This window comes from Tasmannia lanceolata, unplaced genomic scaffold, assembly GCF_043159265.1.
Source record: "Tasmannia lanceolata isolate RefF3 unplaced genomic scaffold, GAP_Taslan_0.1 ptg000001l, whole genome shotgun sequence".
NCBI lineage: Eukaryota > Viridiplantae > Streptophyta > Magnoliopsida > Canellales > Winteraceae > Tasmannia > Tasmannia lanceolata.
Window position 1 is genome coordinate 427,978 of NW_027518678.1, and position 17,020 is coordinate 444,997.

Here is a 17,020-nt window from a genome sequence, read left to right on the forward strand (position 1 = left end):
CAAAGATCTTATTTTTTCAATAGTGTCCATCACCTCACAAGGAAAACAGTATAGGGAGACAATTGTTTTAGGATTGCGTCAAACATCCACCCCTTTGACCCATTTATGATTTGGAACCTCGGATCGTGTGGAACTTTTGAATGACGTGCATTAAAATGAGATGGGAGACTGGTGACCACCAATCCAGGTTTGCTCCATTGCAAAATAGTAAAGTGAAGTCAAGCTGAGTCGAAGGAGGGGTATGACTCGCTCGAGTCTGGCTTTATGAACGAGTCAAATTAGCGTCTTTTTTTTTAATAATTAATTTCAACACGGTAAAAGCAGAGGAAACGACATATAAATATAGAGGGAAAAGGCCCAAAAAAAGAAAAAAGAGAGGATAAAGTTGTTCCCGTGGGATAGAGCCATAGAGGAGGAATCAGGTACATTTTCCTCTCACCCCGTCTCGTCTCGCATCCGATTCGATGAGACAGAGCTTTCATCGATCTCTCCTCCACGATCATCGCCGCTCGCGATGAAGCCTCGCTAGGGCTAGGGCAAAGAAAAGCGAGGGGCAGGAAAAAGGGATCCACTTTCTAGGGTTTCATAGCCGTCCTTCCCTCGTTTTCTTCGTCAAAAAAGGTTTTTGAGGGGGGTGAGATTAGTCAGGTGTATTTCTTTTTTTTTCTTCTTCTTATTCTGTAACAATAATGTTGAAAAACGGTGCTCCGTCTCGAGCCGTGCCCACGCGATCTAACCCTAACCCTAATGTTGCCGATTCAAACCCCAAACCTTTGAAAGCTTCGTCTACCATCACCGTTACTAAAAAGCGGTCGGAGAGTGCTTCGACTTCAGCGCCCAAGAGTAAGGAGACTAAGCTCACCGCCCAATCTCCTCCAGGTACTTTAATCTATGCCACTCTCCCCTTCCTTTTCCTTTTTTTTTCGTTTTTCTTTTTCCTCTGCTGCTGTAGGCTTTAATCCAACTATTCTTGGAATTATATTTTCTTTTCTCAGCAATAAAATGTAGAATAGTATGGTCGTGGATATGGTGGAAAGATAGTCGCGTTATATGCCCTTTTACTTTGGAATTTTGTCTACTTGTTTCGACCTCTGACGGGTTTCCTTTTTTATACTGACGAAGAGAAACAAAGAATGAAGGAGTCGTGCATTGTTGTTTTTTGGGACATTTCACATGCCTTGAAGTTGAACTAGTTATGCATCTGTTTGCCATTGTCAATCCATCGGTGGTAGGAACTTGCAAGAATAACAAAAGTTTCAGTGTTGATTTGTCCCACAAAGGGAAGGGATCATCCTACTGTTAAATTTTCCCTTTAATAGTGGCAAATCTAATGGGCAGATTGTGAAAACTCATGATGTCAAAAGCCAAGGTGTGATCCCCCTTTTATAATTTCGGTTCATTCTAAATCTCTCCCATTAGAGATGTTGAATGAAGATAAGATCAAAATCCCTCAATCTGTGGTTTGTTTTTAATCAAGTTATGAGTCATAGCCAATGAGGAGAATAAGAGTTTGTAAAGATAAGATTAAATTACATTAACAAGGAAGAAGAGGTTTTAAAGGACACGTAACTAACAATCTCCCACTTGGCCTTTGAAATCTTTCTAAATCAAATTTCCCTCATACGTAATACAGACAGGTAGACCCAATAATTTAGTCGCTTGTGCCCCGTATCAAAGTACTTATGACATAAGATTTTCTGACAAACACAATTATCAGGGATTACTATCATTATCAACTTATTCTGTGAACTCCTGCCACAGATGCTGTGAACTCCTGCCACAGTACATTTTGTGAACTCTTGCCACCAGCATTGTGAACTCCTGTCACAGTTTGTGGACTCTTGCCGCTTAAGATGAACTCCTGTCACCTATCTTATGAGCGCTCTTATCATATTCTGGTGAACTCTTGCCACCCCATTTGATGTGAACCCTTGTCACATGTTACATGAACTCTTGCCATGTTTAGGTGAACTCTTGTCACACTATTTAGTCAAAACACATATGAACTCTTACCATATATAAAAAACCTTAAGCATAAAATTTATTTGATAGAATCAATAAAATCAGAGCATCTTACTCATATGGTGAAGACCCATGTTTGATTCATGCTTTTCGAAGCTTTTCACAGATAAAGCTTTAGTGAGAGGATTTGCCAGCTGATCATTGGAAGCTATCTTTGACACAATGATTTCCTTTGCATTCACTTCTTATCGAACTTAATGGTGCTGAACCCGGATGTGTTTGGTTCGAGGATGGTTTCTTGAATCTTGGTCAGAGAAATTGCAGCAGAAATTGCAGCAGAATTGTCACAAAAGATGGTCAAGGGATAATTGATGGAATCAACAACACGAAGTTCTTTGAGGAGTTGTTTCAACCATATTGCATGCCTAGCGGCTTCGCTACATGCAACATATTCAGCTTCCGTGGAAGATAAGGAGACCAAGTCTTGCTTCTGAATTTTCCAGGAAATAGCTGCACCTCCCAATGTGAAGACATATCCAGTGGTTGACATGAGGGTATCTCCACATCCTCTATTATCAGAATCAGCATAACCAGTGAGAATGAGCGGATCAGATCCACCATAAACAAGCCCAAAATCTTTTTTCCCCTTCAAATATTTGAAGACTTTCTTTATAGCTACCCAATGTGGCATACCGGGGACTTGCTGAAATCTTCCAAGAACACTGCTCGATAGGGTTTGTTGGACATATCTGATCTCTCTAATTCATTCTTGGGACACTGACTTTTGTTAAATTTGTCTCCTTTGACCATGGTTGCATTTCCTAGTTTGCATTATTTCATTCCAAACTTCTGGAGAATTTTGTCAATATAGGATTCTTGAGACAGGGAAAGTAACCTTCTTTCTCTATCACGGTTGATCTTTATTCCGAGGACATAAGAAGTTTCACCCAAGTCTTTCATTTCAAAAGATTTAGAAAGAAAAGATTTTGTATGGAATAGAAGAGCCTTGTCATCGCTTGCTAGAAGGATATCATTGACATATAGCACCGGAAAAACTACATGTCTCCCACTGAACTTGGCATACAAACAATGTTCAACAGGATTTTGAGAGAAACCAAACTGGGTGCAAACATTGTGGAATTTTAAATACCACTGTCTTGAAGCTTGTTTTAAGCCATATATGCTCTTTTTAAGTTTGCAGACTAGATGCTCCTTTCCAATTTCTGCAAATCCTTCTGGTTGTTGCATACAAATCTCTTCTTCCAAATCTCCATTTAAGAACGTTGCCTTGACATCCATTTGATGGAGTTCATAGTCAAAGTGCACAACAATAGCCAAAATGGTTGGAGCAAAAGTTTCATCAAAGTCAATTCCTTTTTGAGTGAAACCTTTGGCTACAGTCTGGCTTTAAACTTATCGATCTTCCCCTCCGCGTTTCTCTTGGTTTTATAAATCCATTTACAGGAAATAGGTTTGTGGTTTTCTGGTAAATCAACAAGTTCACACACTTCATTTTTCTTAATGGAATCTATTTCTTCTTTCATTGCCTCGATCCAAAGGTTGCAATGAGAATCATGAATAACAGCTGAAAAATTTATAGGCTTATTTTCATTGACGTCAGGTTCCATGAAAAATGTTTCCTCCAAATAAACAAGGTAGTCACCGCTAATAGCCGATTTCTTGTTTCTATGAGGTCTATTAGAATTAAGAGATGGTTGAGCAACGAAAGCGGATTGAATAACGAAAGATGGATAAAATTCAGGTAATTCAACTCTGCGTTTCTTTCGAACCTCATTAAAGAAGGAATTCTCAAGGAATTTCACGTTTCTGCTTTCAAAGATCACATGAGAGAGAGTCAAACAATCGATAGCCTTTGTATTTTAATGGATATCCAATGAAATATCAGTCGATTGTTTTACTGTCAAGTTTGTTTTTGCTAGGGCCAGTTTTGAGAGCTTGAGCAGCACAACCCCAAATCTTCACATGTTAGAGACTAGGTTTCTTTCCGGTCCAAAGTTAAAAAGGTGTATGAGGAACATATTTGGAAGGATGCGATTTAGAATGTAAATAGCGGTTTTAAGCGCCTCTCCCCATAGAAAAGTAGGAAGATTAGCACGCTCCATCATGCATCGGACCATGTCCATAAGTATCCTGTTCCTTCTTTCTGCCACCCTATTTTGCTGCGGAGAATGGGGCATAGACATCTGATGAATAATTCCATTTTCCGAGCAAAATGAATCAAAATCCTTAGAGAAATATTCTCCTCCTCTGTCAGATCTAATGATTTTAATCTTCTTATCTAGTTGATTTTCAACTTCACTTTTGAAGATTTTAAAAGTTTGAAAAGCATCGAATTTCTTCTGAAGTAGGAAAATGTACCCATAGCGTGTATGATCATCAATAAATGTAATGAAGAAGTTAAAAACCATCATTGGTAGTAAGGGGTAAAGGACCACATACATCAGTATGGATGAGCTTGAGAGGTTCATTTGTTCGAGAAGCTTTGTGAGGAAAATGTGTCCTAGAGAGCTTTCCTTTGATGCAGTCAACACATTCTCCCAACAAATCAAGATCAAGGTTGTTTAGAATTCCATTTCTTTCAAGATGTGACATTCTATCCTTTCCAATATGACATAATCTATGGTGCCTCAACAAAGTATGATTTGACATATCAATAGGTCGTTTGAATATGTTACTCAAACTAGGATTTTCAACATTCAGGGATTCATCAAAACACAAGTAATTCCATTCCACGTTTTATTACTACTTTTCCATGTTCAAAGAGAAAGGAATAACCAAGAAAATCTAAAGCAGAAATAGAAATCAAGTTTCTCCAAATACTTGGAGCAAATAAAGTTCCATCTGAAATTAAAGTTTTTCCATCACCAAATTCTCAATTCAACTCAACTCAACAAAGCCTTTGTCCCAAGCTAGTTGGGGACAAAGGCTTTGACTTTGGCCTATGCCTTCGACTTTGGCCTTTTCATCATTCCCCATGTAGATGTACCAAGGTTGCCAAGGCGGGAATCGAAAGCGGGATTCGATTCGGGATTCGAAAGCGGGAATCGAAGGCTCCTGGGATGGTTGGAAGCGAGAATTGTGGGTTTGCCAGAGAGTCGACGGAGATTCGTCGGGGAATCGCCGGAGATTCGCCGGGGAACCGCTAGGAGTCGCTGGGGAGTTGGGATTCGCTGGGAATCGCCTGGGAATCGGGGTTCCTATAAAGTGAGAATTGGGGTTTTCATAAATTGGGAATCGGGGTTCCCAAAATTGGGAATCGGGATTCCCCAGAATCGGGGAATCGAATTGAATCACGATTCCGATTCGCGATTCGGGGAATCGCGAATCCCCACCCTCAGGTACGAATCCTGCTTCCCTGAGATGTACACCTCAGTCCCGTTAGTCCTTTTTAACGTTCTGAATCCCTGTACGTAATTACTAATATGAGCTGTACATCCACTATCAATCCACCATGAGTTTGAATGTTCGTTCATAAAATTTGCCTCAGTGCAAGTAAAGGTTTTAACCTTGCCTTTGTTGGATGGTGTAGTAGGCTTCTTCGGCTTGCGACAGTTTTTCATGACATGTCCAACAATTCCACAATTGAAGCACACTTTATCACTGACAATTCTTTTGTTAGGAAAATTTGTATTTTTCTGATGTTGAGGTTCGAAGTTGGCTTGATGAGGTTTAAAATTAGGTTGGGACTTAGAATACTTCTTTTTCTTATAGTCATTCCCAGCATTCATCGTCTTGTTTTCACTGAGGCTTGCAGTTGTAGTTTCAACGTTCGCCTTTTTCCGATCATCCTCAAGTATGCATTGATTCAACAGTTCGTCGAAATTCCAGGTTTTGTCACTAGTGTTGTAATTGACCATGAAAGTATCAAAGGAAGGAGTAAAACTACTCAGAATAACATATGTGACGAATTCTTGTTGGAACGTGCATTCAATGGAAGCTAAGTCATTTATGGAACCTCCCATCTTCAAGATGTGCTCTCTGACATCATCTCCTTCAGCCATCTTAGTGTTGATTAAGTTCTTGATTAGAGAGTGCATCTTAGCTTTTGATGACCCTGCAAATTTGGCCTCCAAACTGGTCATCAACTCCTTAACAGATTTGCACCCGCTAAGAGTTTTGCCTATCTCCTCAGTCACAGTTCTATTGATCAAAAGGCTACATAGTTTGTCAGCCGTTCTCCAAGTCTCAAATTTCTCTCTATTAGTTGCAGGTGGACAAGGACAATCTAATGCTATGTCAAGTTCCTGAAAGGATATCAATGATTTGATCTGCGTTTTCCATTTTTGAAAATTGGATCCGACCAAGGTTTCTACCTTAAAAATTTAATTCATGAATGCGGTTTTCAAGTCCATGGTGTGAATCTGAAAAACAAGGAAATCATTTCAAGGTCAAACTTGTGTTGATCTACAAACTCCTGTTGCAGAAAAAAAAAAGAAATGTCTACCTTTGGGTATGACATTCCTTAATAAATCAACAAAAAAAAAAAAAATCCAACTTTTATCTTGTGACTTCAAAATTTTTTCTTCTAGCTAACCACTTTGGTGGAATCAACTAACTAAGGGCCTGTTTGGATGCCGAGAAGATTTTGATTTGGAATTCTAACATTTGCAGCCCTTTTTGCGTTGAAATTTGGATCACGATCAATCCTTGAATTTCCAATTTAGCGACCAACAGTGTGAAAAAAATCAGATTTCGAAATATGCTGTGGAAATAAGAAATTGGAAATCCTCAGATGTGGCAGTTTCCTTCACCCTCTTGGCTCCTCAACCTCTCCCCTGCAACAGGAATTACCCCCTTCCCTCTCTGTCTCCCTCAACATGAGCTGGCAGATCTATTCATTTTGTACTGAAAACTCAATTCCAAATCCAAATACAAAATCTGAGGTATCCAAACGGGCCCTAAATTCATTCTTGATTGACCCACTTTGGTGGTATCAATTCTTGATTGACCCACTTGGAAGAAGAGATTTCAAAGGACACGTAACTAACACCTACTTCCTGTTAAATGAAGAAAATATTTATGGAAGAAGCCTTCTATTATTTTGATAACTACTTAAATACAGTCTGCAACAACAGATAATTCAAGAGTACAAAAACAGTTACAAAACTAGAACACAACTATTCAAGCAGTTATTTTGGAGGAAATGGTTATAATGCAATAACCTACTTTGCACTTGCCAATCATGTGCAATGTCAATGATAGCATCCTCAACATTCCACCCCCAATAAAAGTTTCGTTGTCCTTTAGGCTGCAAATTAGGAAACTGATTCTGGAACCTATCAAACCGTTCCCAAGAAGCATCCTCAACCGGCAGACCAGCCCAATGAACTAATATTTCAGTGAATGCTTTGTTGTTCTTTTTAACCATTCGATGATCTATGATTGCTTGAGGTACTCGTTGCAATTGACCTTAGCCAGAAACTGGTGATAAGTTGTACTGTACAACTCTCTTTTCATAGATTTTCTTTTCCTAGCAGGAAACATGAATACTGGGTGGATCTTCGAATCCGAAGGCAGCAGTAATTTGTAGGCTGCACATCCATTTCGCCGTGTGACCAAGAAAGGTCCATAATAGCGCAGAGAAAGCTTGAAGTTAATTCTGTTGGCCGCTATCGTCTTGCTAAATATGGCTGAAATTTTAAGTAAACGCAGTCCCCCACTTGAAATTACCTTTCACTACGATGTTTGTGTGCTTGCATCTTCATTTGACCTTAGGCTGCATTCAAATTTCCCTTCAAGAGGCGTAGTATCTGATCATGGCTCCTAAGATCCTTATCAGCCATGGCCACCTTTGATGTGCTAGGTTCATATGGTATAACTGGCGTAGGTGTCCTTCCATAAACCACTTCAAAGGGAGTCATGCCTATAGTTGAATGAAATGTGGTATTATACCATCATCCAGCCCACGGTAGCCATTTGGTCCAATTCTTTGGTTCATTGCTAGCAAAGCACCGTAAATAGGTATCAAGGCAACGATTAAGAACCTCTGTTTGGCCACCCGTTTGTGGGTGATACGTTGTACTTGTCTTTAAATTGGTACCTTGCAACTTAAAGAATCCTTGCCAAAAGTTACTAAGGAAGATTGGATCTCAATCTGCTATGATGAACTCGTGCATATCATGGAGTTTGGCGAAATGATTTACATAGAGTTGGGCAACAATGCTTGTTGTGTACGGGTAAGCAGAGGAGATAAAGTATCCATATTTTGATAGTCTATCAACCAACACCATGATTGTGGTGTGACTGGAGATGTCGGAACTCCATCAATAAAATCCCTTGTGAATTCCGTCCAAACTTGCTTCGGAATAGGTATAGGATGCAATAATACTAGTGGTGAAACAGTTTCAGCTTTATTTCTTTGGCAAATTTCACATTTAACAACATATTTTCTTATTGAGCGTGCTTAGATACCCTGAATGGCCAATAGTCGGAGTGTCATGAAACTCATACAATATCTTATCTTTTAAAGCTGATGCTGATCCCTACACCACTCGCCCTTTATATTTCAGCTTCCCATCGTTATATGAGTACCCCTTTTAAGCTTGTGGGTCACATTGTAGTTGGAGAATGCTCAACTCAACAACTCAACAAAGCGAAACTAGTTGGGTCGGCTAAATGAATCCTTTAGAAAAAATTCATGAAGAAGATAAAAGGAATCTATCCGGCTCTAATCCTGGTTCTAGTTGGGTTCTTCTACTGGATCATTTACTTCCATTCTATCCTATCCAAGGTCATGGATCATTTACTTCCATTCTATCCTATCCAAGGTCATGTTCTCTGTTATGTTCCTAGCTATCAAGTCTTTCCTCACTGTTTCTATCCAAGTTGTTTTCGGTCTACCCCTACCTCTTTTTACTCCATCAATTTGGCACGAGTCGCCTCTTCTCACCGGAGCATCCAAAGGCCTACGTTGGATATGTCCAAATCATCTTAAGTGGTGCTGTCTCATTTTCTCCTCAATTGGTGCCACCTCAACCTTTTTACGAATGTCTTCATTTTTAATTCTATCTAACCTTGTGTGGCTGCACATCCATCTAAGCATTCGCATCTCCGCTACACTCATCTTATGCACATGCTGCTTCTTGGTGGCCCAACATTCTGAGCCGTACAACATGGCTGGCCTCACAGCTGTCTTATAAAACTGTCCCTTCAACTTGGTAGGGATGTTACGGTCGCACAGACTGTCCAGTCATATTTACTACGTCCTCGTCCCGCCTCCTTACATTACTAAAGTTGCATTCTATATATTCTCTCTTAGTCCTACTTAGTCTAAAACCTTTAGATTCCAAAGTAGTATTGTAGTTGGAGAATTAATTGATGTAAATCTGGTTTTGTCATCCACTCTTGTTTGACCTCTTCAAAAAACGACACAACAAGTTTGGATATAGCTGATAAATTAGCTTCTTCAAAGTGCTTAGACAATGCATCAACGGCAATATTTTCTTTCTCCCTCCCGTGGATTATCTTGTAATCATATCCCATGTGTTTTGCAAGCCATTTCTGTTGATCAATTAAGAAATCCAGACTTCAATGTTCATTTTTATCAAGAATTGTTGCCCAACTAAATATGGTCTCCATGTTGATATAGCATGCAATATAGCTAGCATCTTCTTGGCATGAGTGGACAATGTTAAGTTTCTTCACGAAAGTGCCGTGCTTGTATAAGCTATTGGTTTGTTTTCTTCCAACAAAACTCCTCCTATCCCATTTCCATTAGCATCGGTCTCCACAATGACTACAATGAACAGTTTTGTGAAATCAGTTTACACGGATTCTTCTAAATGGGCGAAGAATATGTGTTGGACACGTCTTGGATTCCAATACTTTAGGATTCTCCGAGACACTTCTAGATCTCTTTTATCTGTTTGTTCTGCATACCACTCCCAGTGCCACAACTTTGCAATTACCTCATGTTTTGAGTTTTACCCATCCCACTAGTAAGTTTCATAAATAGAAATAAAATATTATATCTATTTAACTGATTATTTTTTTCAATTTATTTCTTGTTATAACCATATTATTACGTAAGAAAACAAGATTTGAAAATTGATTAAAATATTTTGGAGAATCCACAAATCTTTCTGTTTGAGGTTTGCTGGATCCTACACTCAATACCCGTGTTGGATTCCGACACTTGTATATGTACTGATGCAACATATATTGCCAAGACAGGGGCGGTAGTTATGGCTCTTTTAAGAGCAACAAAAGGCTGATCCAGCTCTAGGCCCCCATTCAAACCCATTCTTCTTTAAAAGTGTAGTTAAGGGCGTTAATTTTCCCATATTTCCACACAAACTTGTGATAATAGCCCGTCAAACCTAAAAATCCTCTTAATCCTCGAACTAGTGTTGGTTGTGGCCACTCCATCTTTGATTTTTTCTGGATCAGCCCCAACTCCCTGTTCTGAAATTATATGACTGGCGTACTCCACCTCTCGTTGGCTGAACAAACACTTGTTCTCTTCACATATAGTTGGTTATTTTGGAGAAGTTGTAGAACTTTTCGAATTTGCTCTATAAGTTCTTTCCAATCCTCAAGATGTCATTCATTAAACTTTGGATGGTGGTCAGGGCATTAATGAGGCCAATAGGCATTGCAAGAAATTCATAATGCCCATCATGAGCTTGAAATGCTGTTTTGGGTATATCTGGCTCATGAACACGTATTTGATGATATCTCGAACTAAGATCTAGCTTAGTGAATAATCAAGCCCCTCTCAACTCATGTAATAGCTCATCAATTACAGGAATTGGGTACTTATCTTTGATTGTAATCTGATTAAGTGTTCGATAATCCTCACATAGATGCCAACTACCATCTTTTTAACCAACAAGAGTGGAGAAGAGTATGGGCTGGTGCTAGGCCTTATCACACCGATGTCCAACATTTCACGAACCATCTTCTCAATTTCATTTTTTTGAATGTGTGGATAATGGTTAGGTCGTACACTAGTGGGCTGATGATGATAATTATCTTATGATTGTCTTAGCTCCAGAAAGCTTAGAAAATAAAGTTTGGATAACATGGTAAAACATTTCCTCGAACATCTGGCTGATTCATTTCATCACCCTCTTCATTTCCACGGAAAGATCCCACATGTCTAGGTCGTCCGTACTTGTTCCGTCTTGTCTCCTCACCTTCGGAAATGGGTGCCACTCCTACCATTGATCTTTGTAAGCGTTCCACCATTCCTCCCATCTGTTGCATGGTAGTCTGGGCCTGCTTCTTGAGCATCTCACCCATCTGTTTCATCGATGCTTCCAATTGATTCATTTGTTCCTCAATAATTTTGCTATTATTGTGAGCGCTGACTCTGGGCGTTCCATTAATCGACATGGCTCTGATACCAAAATGGTAGGAACTTGTAAGAATAGCAAAATATTTAGTGTTTATTTGATCCACAAAAGAAAAGGATAATCGTACTTTGTTAAAAACAGAAAAGATTTCAGGAAGAAACTTTCTGCATACCTTCTATTATTAAGATAACTACTTAAATACAATCTACAACAACAGATAATTCAAAAATACACACAAGCAGTTATTTCGGAGGAAGTGCTTATAATGCAATAAATATAAAGTTGGAACATGAGTTTTTGAAGCTTTTTGTATTTTCTAATTATTGGTTATGGTTGGATTTTGTTGAATTGGAGCGTGCTTCTTTTGTTCCATTTTGGATAATGTTGGTTCAGGGTGTTCGCTCCCCTTGTTGTGTTATTTCCTTTCGTATCAGAGCTTGGCTTGGTCCATCACTTTGCATGGTTCTTCATGACCTCTACAATATTAAGAATTTCTAAGACTTGTTTTTGTCTTGATTGCATCATTTTGAGGTTGGATTTCAAATAAGATGTGGATGTTTGGTATAGAGGTCTTTACTGTCAGAAATCAGAATTCAACATGAAAACTGTGAGAACTTCCTGTCTCAAGCTTCCATATGAGTGGCCTCCTTGTTATATTCTTCTATGTCCATCCTAAAATTTCTCCTTGGTTCATGGGGCGTTCATAGATGTAGTTGCTCAAATCTTCTAGTTGTGGTGCATCTTCTTGGACGCTAACTTTTAAAATCTCATACTACTGCATTTTATTTAGCATGCACTCTTGGTTATGTGTAGCTTATTTGTTACTAATCTCATCATTAATGAAATGGGCAGAATTTTGTTTACATCAATCAACCATTTGATTATATTAACTTGTTAATTAAACGAATTTCTAAATCCGATTTCCGCAACTTGTCCATTAAGAAACCCAAATATTGTATTTTTCTATTAGTCCCCCTAGACTTTTCTAAAAGTTCTTGAAAAATAACCACAAATCTTAGATCAATAAAAACGACCATCTCCGCCAATTCTCACAACCTGCGGTCATGGTGCACCCCTACTAATATCAATGCTATTACATGATGTTTTTAATTTGCTCTCCTTTTTTAACTCTTTGTCGCTGCCTTTTGATTGAGATGTCTTAAAGAGCTATATGAGAACTTGTGGATCGATTTGACTGAATTTCTGTTCATGAACTAGTGGATTGATCTTCATGGTTAGATTAATAGATATGAATATGATATCTTGAATGAGTTTGATCAAACATTCCATTGGTGGTGGTGGTGGGTGTTAATGGTCCTTTTTTTTTGCCGATGGGGGGTTCATGGTCTATAAATTTCGCATTTATAGTTCGAGGGTGATTTTTTTTTTGAATAGTGATAATATATTAATCTGAAAGAAACTAGAATGATGCTAAAGTACTTAAAATGGGTAGGGAATTCATAGGACAACTAAACCTAGGTTCTGATGCCCGAATTGATGCAGAATGGGTTAAGCTTTGACTACTTCCTGCAGCTTTGGGCAGCAAACAACAACTAGAAGTATTAGTTAAAGCTAAAATAGAGTCCTATTGTGAGATTTCTAAGGACTTAGGAATGACAATAGAAGTGTTTCCTATGTATCCTCTATGGGATTTTCATGATTGCAGCACATTATGACATGATTATGCAGGCTTAAATAATAAATTAAAGCAAACTAACACTAGCAATTGGTCACTAAAAACATTTGCATATTTTGGCACACTTGAGCAAAACCAAGAGCACCAAAGAAGGTTCAACGTTAGATGGAAGCATGAGTCTTCTTTGCTGAACCAAAGATGCAATTCAAATAAAGGGGGAAAACATGGTAAATAGTCCCAAATCCCTAATCCAAGATTCCAGAACAACCTCAAAGAAAGAAACTAAGTTTCCCGTCAAGGTTAGGGGTGCAACTCGGTCGGGCTCAACCTGAACCCGGCGGGTTCAACCCCGAAAAAACTCGAGTCGGGTTGAGTTCAAGTCGGGTTCTCGGGTTCGGGTTGGGTTTTCTCAACCCGGGTTGAGTTCGGGTCAGGTTTGGGTTGAGGGCTTGGGCAACCCGACCCGAGTTCAACCCGAAATTTTTAATAATTTTTTTAGTTTTTAAGCTTAAAATCTTGGGTTGGGTCAGGTTGAACTCGGGTTGGGTCAGGTTCGGATTGGCAAAAAGGGCTGCTCGGGTCAGGTCGGGTTGAACCTCGTCGGGTTGGAACACGGGTCGGGTTGGGTTTGGGTTGAGTAAATGGTTGCTCGGGTTGGGTTAGGGTTGGCCTCAACCCGAACCCGACCCGCCCGAGTTGCACCCCTAGTCAAGGTGGTGGTAGAAATTGGGTATGTAACTGATTTAAGTTTTCAAGATGGATGTAGGGTATCACAAATTAATCCAAAATATCAAATTGTGGAATGATTTGAAGGATTCAACAGCCGAAATCTAATCTAGCCATACCAAAAGATGCAAATTTCAGATCTACATATAGGGCTATTGTGGTAATTTCCGGTGTCAACAATGAACAAGGATTGACCGGCCAACTAGCCACACAAGACAACCTCACCTACGAAATTTGAAGGTGATCAATCAAGAGTACAAACCCCAAAGAGGAAATTTAGACAGATCCAAAAGATTTAGAGCTCGACCTAGATCTAGAAGAGGCTTTGGTGGATGAAACTTGGGATCAAAGAAATGAAAATTAGGGTTTCTTAAGGAAAGTCAAAATGGATATGTAGATTTAATAGAGATTGTTTGAGAGAAGAGAGAATGGAGAGACAAAGAGATGGAGAAACAATTTGTAGAAGAGAGAGAAGTTGAGAAAATACATTGATTTGTATTAAATCACAAAGACTGCTCATCAATGGGGAGCTTTCACACATGCAAGATAATAAAGGCCTTCAGAGAGCTCTTCAATTTCATTCTCTACAAGTGGGCTTCACAAAATAAAAAGGAGAAATGTGTTTCCTCCTAAGATAAAGAAGCAACTACTCTCTCACTTATCTTTACAACTCATAACTACCCTTATCTCTAACTAATAACTAAAATATTTTAAAAATGACAAATACGTCTTTGGCTCATTAAAAGTCATAGAAACTACAAAATAAGAGCCAAGCTTATAAAAACTGAAATACCAACTAAGATCCTACCATATAAATGAATATTACTCCCCTGTGCGTAGGAATAGTCTAGCACTGCTTAAGTAAAAATAAAAAAAAAACTCTATTGCTACTTTAAAAAAAAAAAAAACTCTCCAGTGCTCAAAAAATCGTCGAGCTAGGAATAATACACTAGGTTCTGAGTGTGCATCCTCATAAAACTCCGATCCATTCTGTTGGAGAGGTGAACTGTCCAAGTGATAGCTCGGCAACTCCTCGTCTGGCCATATCAAAGTGATGGATGGCTGCTGGTCTCGCCGTCTACGCCGTGATATTCTAAATCCTATGTTGATGTTCCCATGAGTCCATAACTAAGCTTGTGACTTAAATCCTTAGAAACACTGGAGCATAAGTATACTTTTATTGAATCCTTAAGAAGAATGTACCAGGCAGGTCAAGTTTAGGGTATCCTTGTACCGGAGATCCTTGTCGTATCAGATGTTTGTATCCATGCTTTTTTAATATAATCTGATGGAAGTAGTTTTTAAAATATGTCATAGGTGGCCCGACCACCTCGGTCGCAGGCCTTCCTTAGATTAACATTTCAACAAAAAAATTGTCATAGGTCATTCGACTTAAGCTGGTTCGCTAACCATGTGACTCAAATCCTTAAGAACACTGGAGTATAAGCATACTTTTATCGAAACCTTTAAAACTGGAGTGTAAGTATACTTCCATGGAATCCTTCAAACGATTGTGCTGGGCAGGTCAAATTTAGGGGATCCCTGTACCAGAGATCCTTCTAATGTCAGATGCTTGTATGCATGTCTTTTTAATATAATCTGATCGAAGTAGTTTCTTAAAAACTTGTTTTCGATGTTTGGAAGTTGACACACGGCTCATTCAACTTCAACAGGTTTTCCAAATATGATACACAAATCCTTCAAAAAACTGAAGTAGAAGGATACTTTTATTGAATCCTTCTTATGGTCCTTTCCGTATCATATTTTATGTTCATTCATTTAATGCTACTTTTTATTCTCTTTCAACATGTTAATGTTTCAAAAGAAAATTTTAGTTTTCGTATCACCATTTGTAAATTGGCATTTTTTATTGGGATCCTAATTTTCTGATCTTTGTTGTATTTGTTGTCTTTGCATCTTTAAAGAAATCTCGGATACAGGAAGCGAGGAGACAGATCTTAGCAGTTCCGAGGGAGATGATTCATCTTGGATCTCTTGGTTTTGCGGGTTGAGAGGAAACGAGCTCCTTTGTGAAGTTGACGAGGATTATATACAGGATGATTTTAATCTGTGTGGACTTCAAGGACAAGTTCCGTATTATGATTATGCCTTGGATATGATCTTGGATAATGATTCTTTGAGTGGTATGCTCTTCATATTTAATCTTTCCCTTTTATTATGTGTTTTCTTTGTTTATTACCATTTTCTCTTTATTGATTTTGATATATTGAACCTGATAGCATATATCTTTCTTTTTTTGAGTAGTAGTATTATATATATATATATATATATATATATATATATATATATATATATATATATATATATATGAGGAAACTGTTGGTGAGCTTAAGCTCACCAAACTTATGGTGAGCTAGCTTGCCCAATCACATGGGGGCCCACTTTGTTAGGATGATCCAAACCATTCATTTGAAAGTCCCTTACATAGATGGGGGGTGTACCAAAAATCAGCTCCATAGGATCATCCTAACCCCTCCATTTGTGGAGGACAAAAATGGACAGACACAAATCTGCCCCATTTTTGTCCTCCACAAATGGAGGGGTTAGGATGATCCTATGGAGCTGATTTTTGGTACACCCCCTATCTATGATAAGGCCTTGCAGATGAATGCTTTGGATCACTCCCCAAAATGTGGGACCCATGTGATTTGGCAAGCTAGCTCACCAACAGTTTCCTAATATATATATATATATTCTAAAAAAGAAAAATATACAACTAAAGCTAGGATTCGTACCGAGACTAACAGCAGAACAACATGAAAGAATATACCCCTAAGCTATAGTGTCCTGAATAGTTGAAAATGGACCTAAATACCCTTATGTTAAAATAACTGAAACAGATACCACAAATATATTTGTTATGATAAGGTAAATTTTACTTGTCTCATTCTTTCAACTTAATGTTGTGCTTGCAAGCGCTTGCACTTTAGTTTTGAAAGATGCAGAAATTTTCAAGCTCTCTTTTTTTTTTTAAGACCCATGCAGCTGGTGCTCGTGGTCTTTAGGGTTAATTGTAGAAACCACGTCCCAAATTTCCTTCATACATTCATTTAGTCTCTTTCTTTGCCTATATGCATTATGCAACACTGCTGTTCCCACCATTCGTCGTGAACTTTGACTTGATTTTTGCTTTCTATTTCTTGATGAAGTTTCAAGTCGATGACTATTTTTTTAAAAAGAATCCTTTTTTCCTTAATGGGGTGCTCTTTTAGGTGAGGTAGATGGCGATGAACACAGTGAAATTGAATCTGCAGCAGAGCTGTTGTATGGCCTTATTCATGCTCGTTATATCTTGACCAACAAAGGACTAAATGCAATGGTAAGGTTTTTCATATTTTGATAATCTCTCAATGGTTAT

General features: G+C 38.5%; 1 protein-coding gene across 1 annotated transcript in view; it reads left to right on the forward strand.

Moving 5' to 3' along the window:
* The first annotated feature begins 372 nt into the window (after positions 1–372).
* The window catches only part of LOC143862115 (putative casein kinase II subunit beta-4), a 35,371-nt gene continuing 18,723 nt past the window's right edge, over positions 373–17,020 (forward strand). The window contains exons 1-3 of the mRNA XM_077373437.1: positions 373–879; positions 15,567–15,785; positions 16,875–16,981. Of these exons, the coding sequence (XP_077229552.1) occupies positions 690–879; positions 15,567–15,785; positions 16,875–16,981 (516 nt within the window). The 5' untranslated portion in view covers positions 373–689. The remainder of the gene's footprint in view (positions 880–15,566; positions 15,786–16,874; positions 16,982–17,020) is intronic.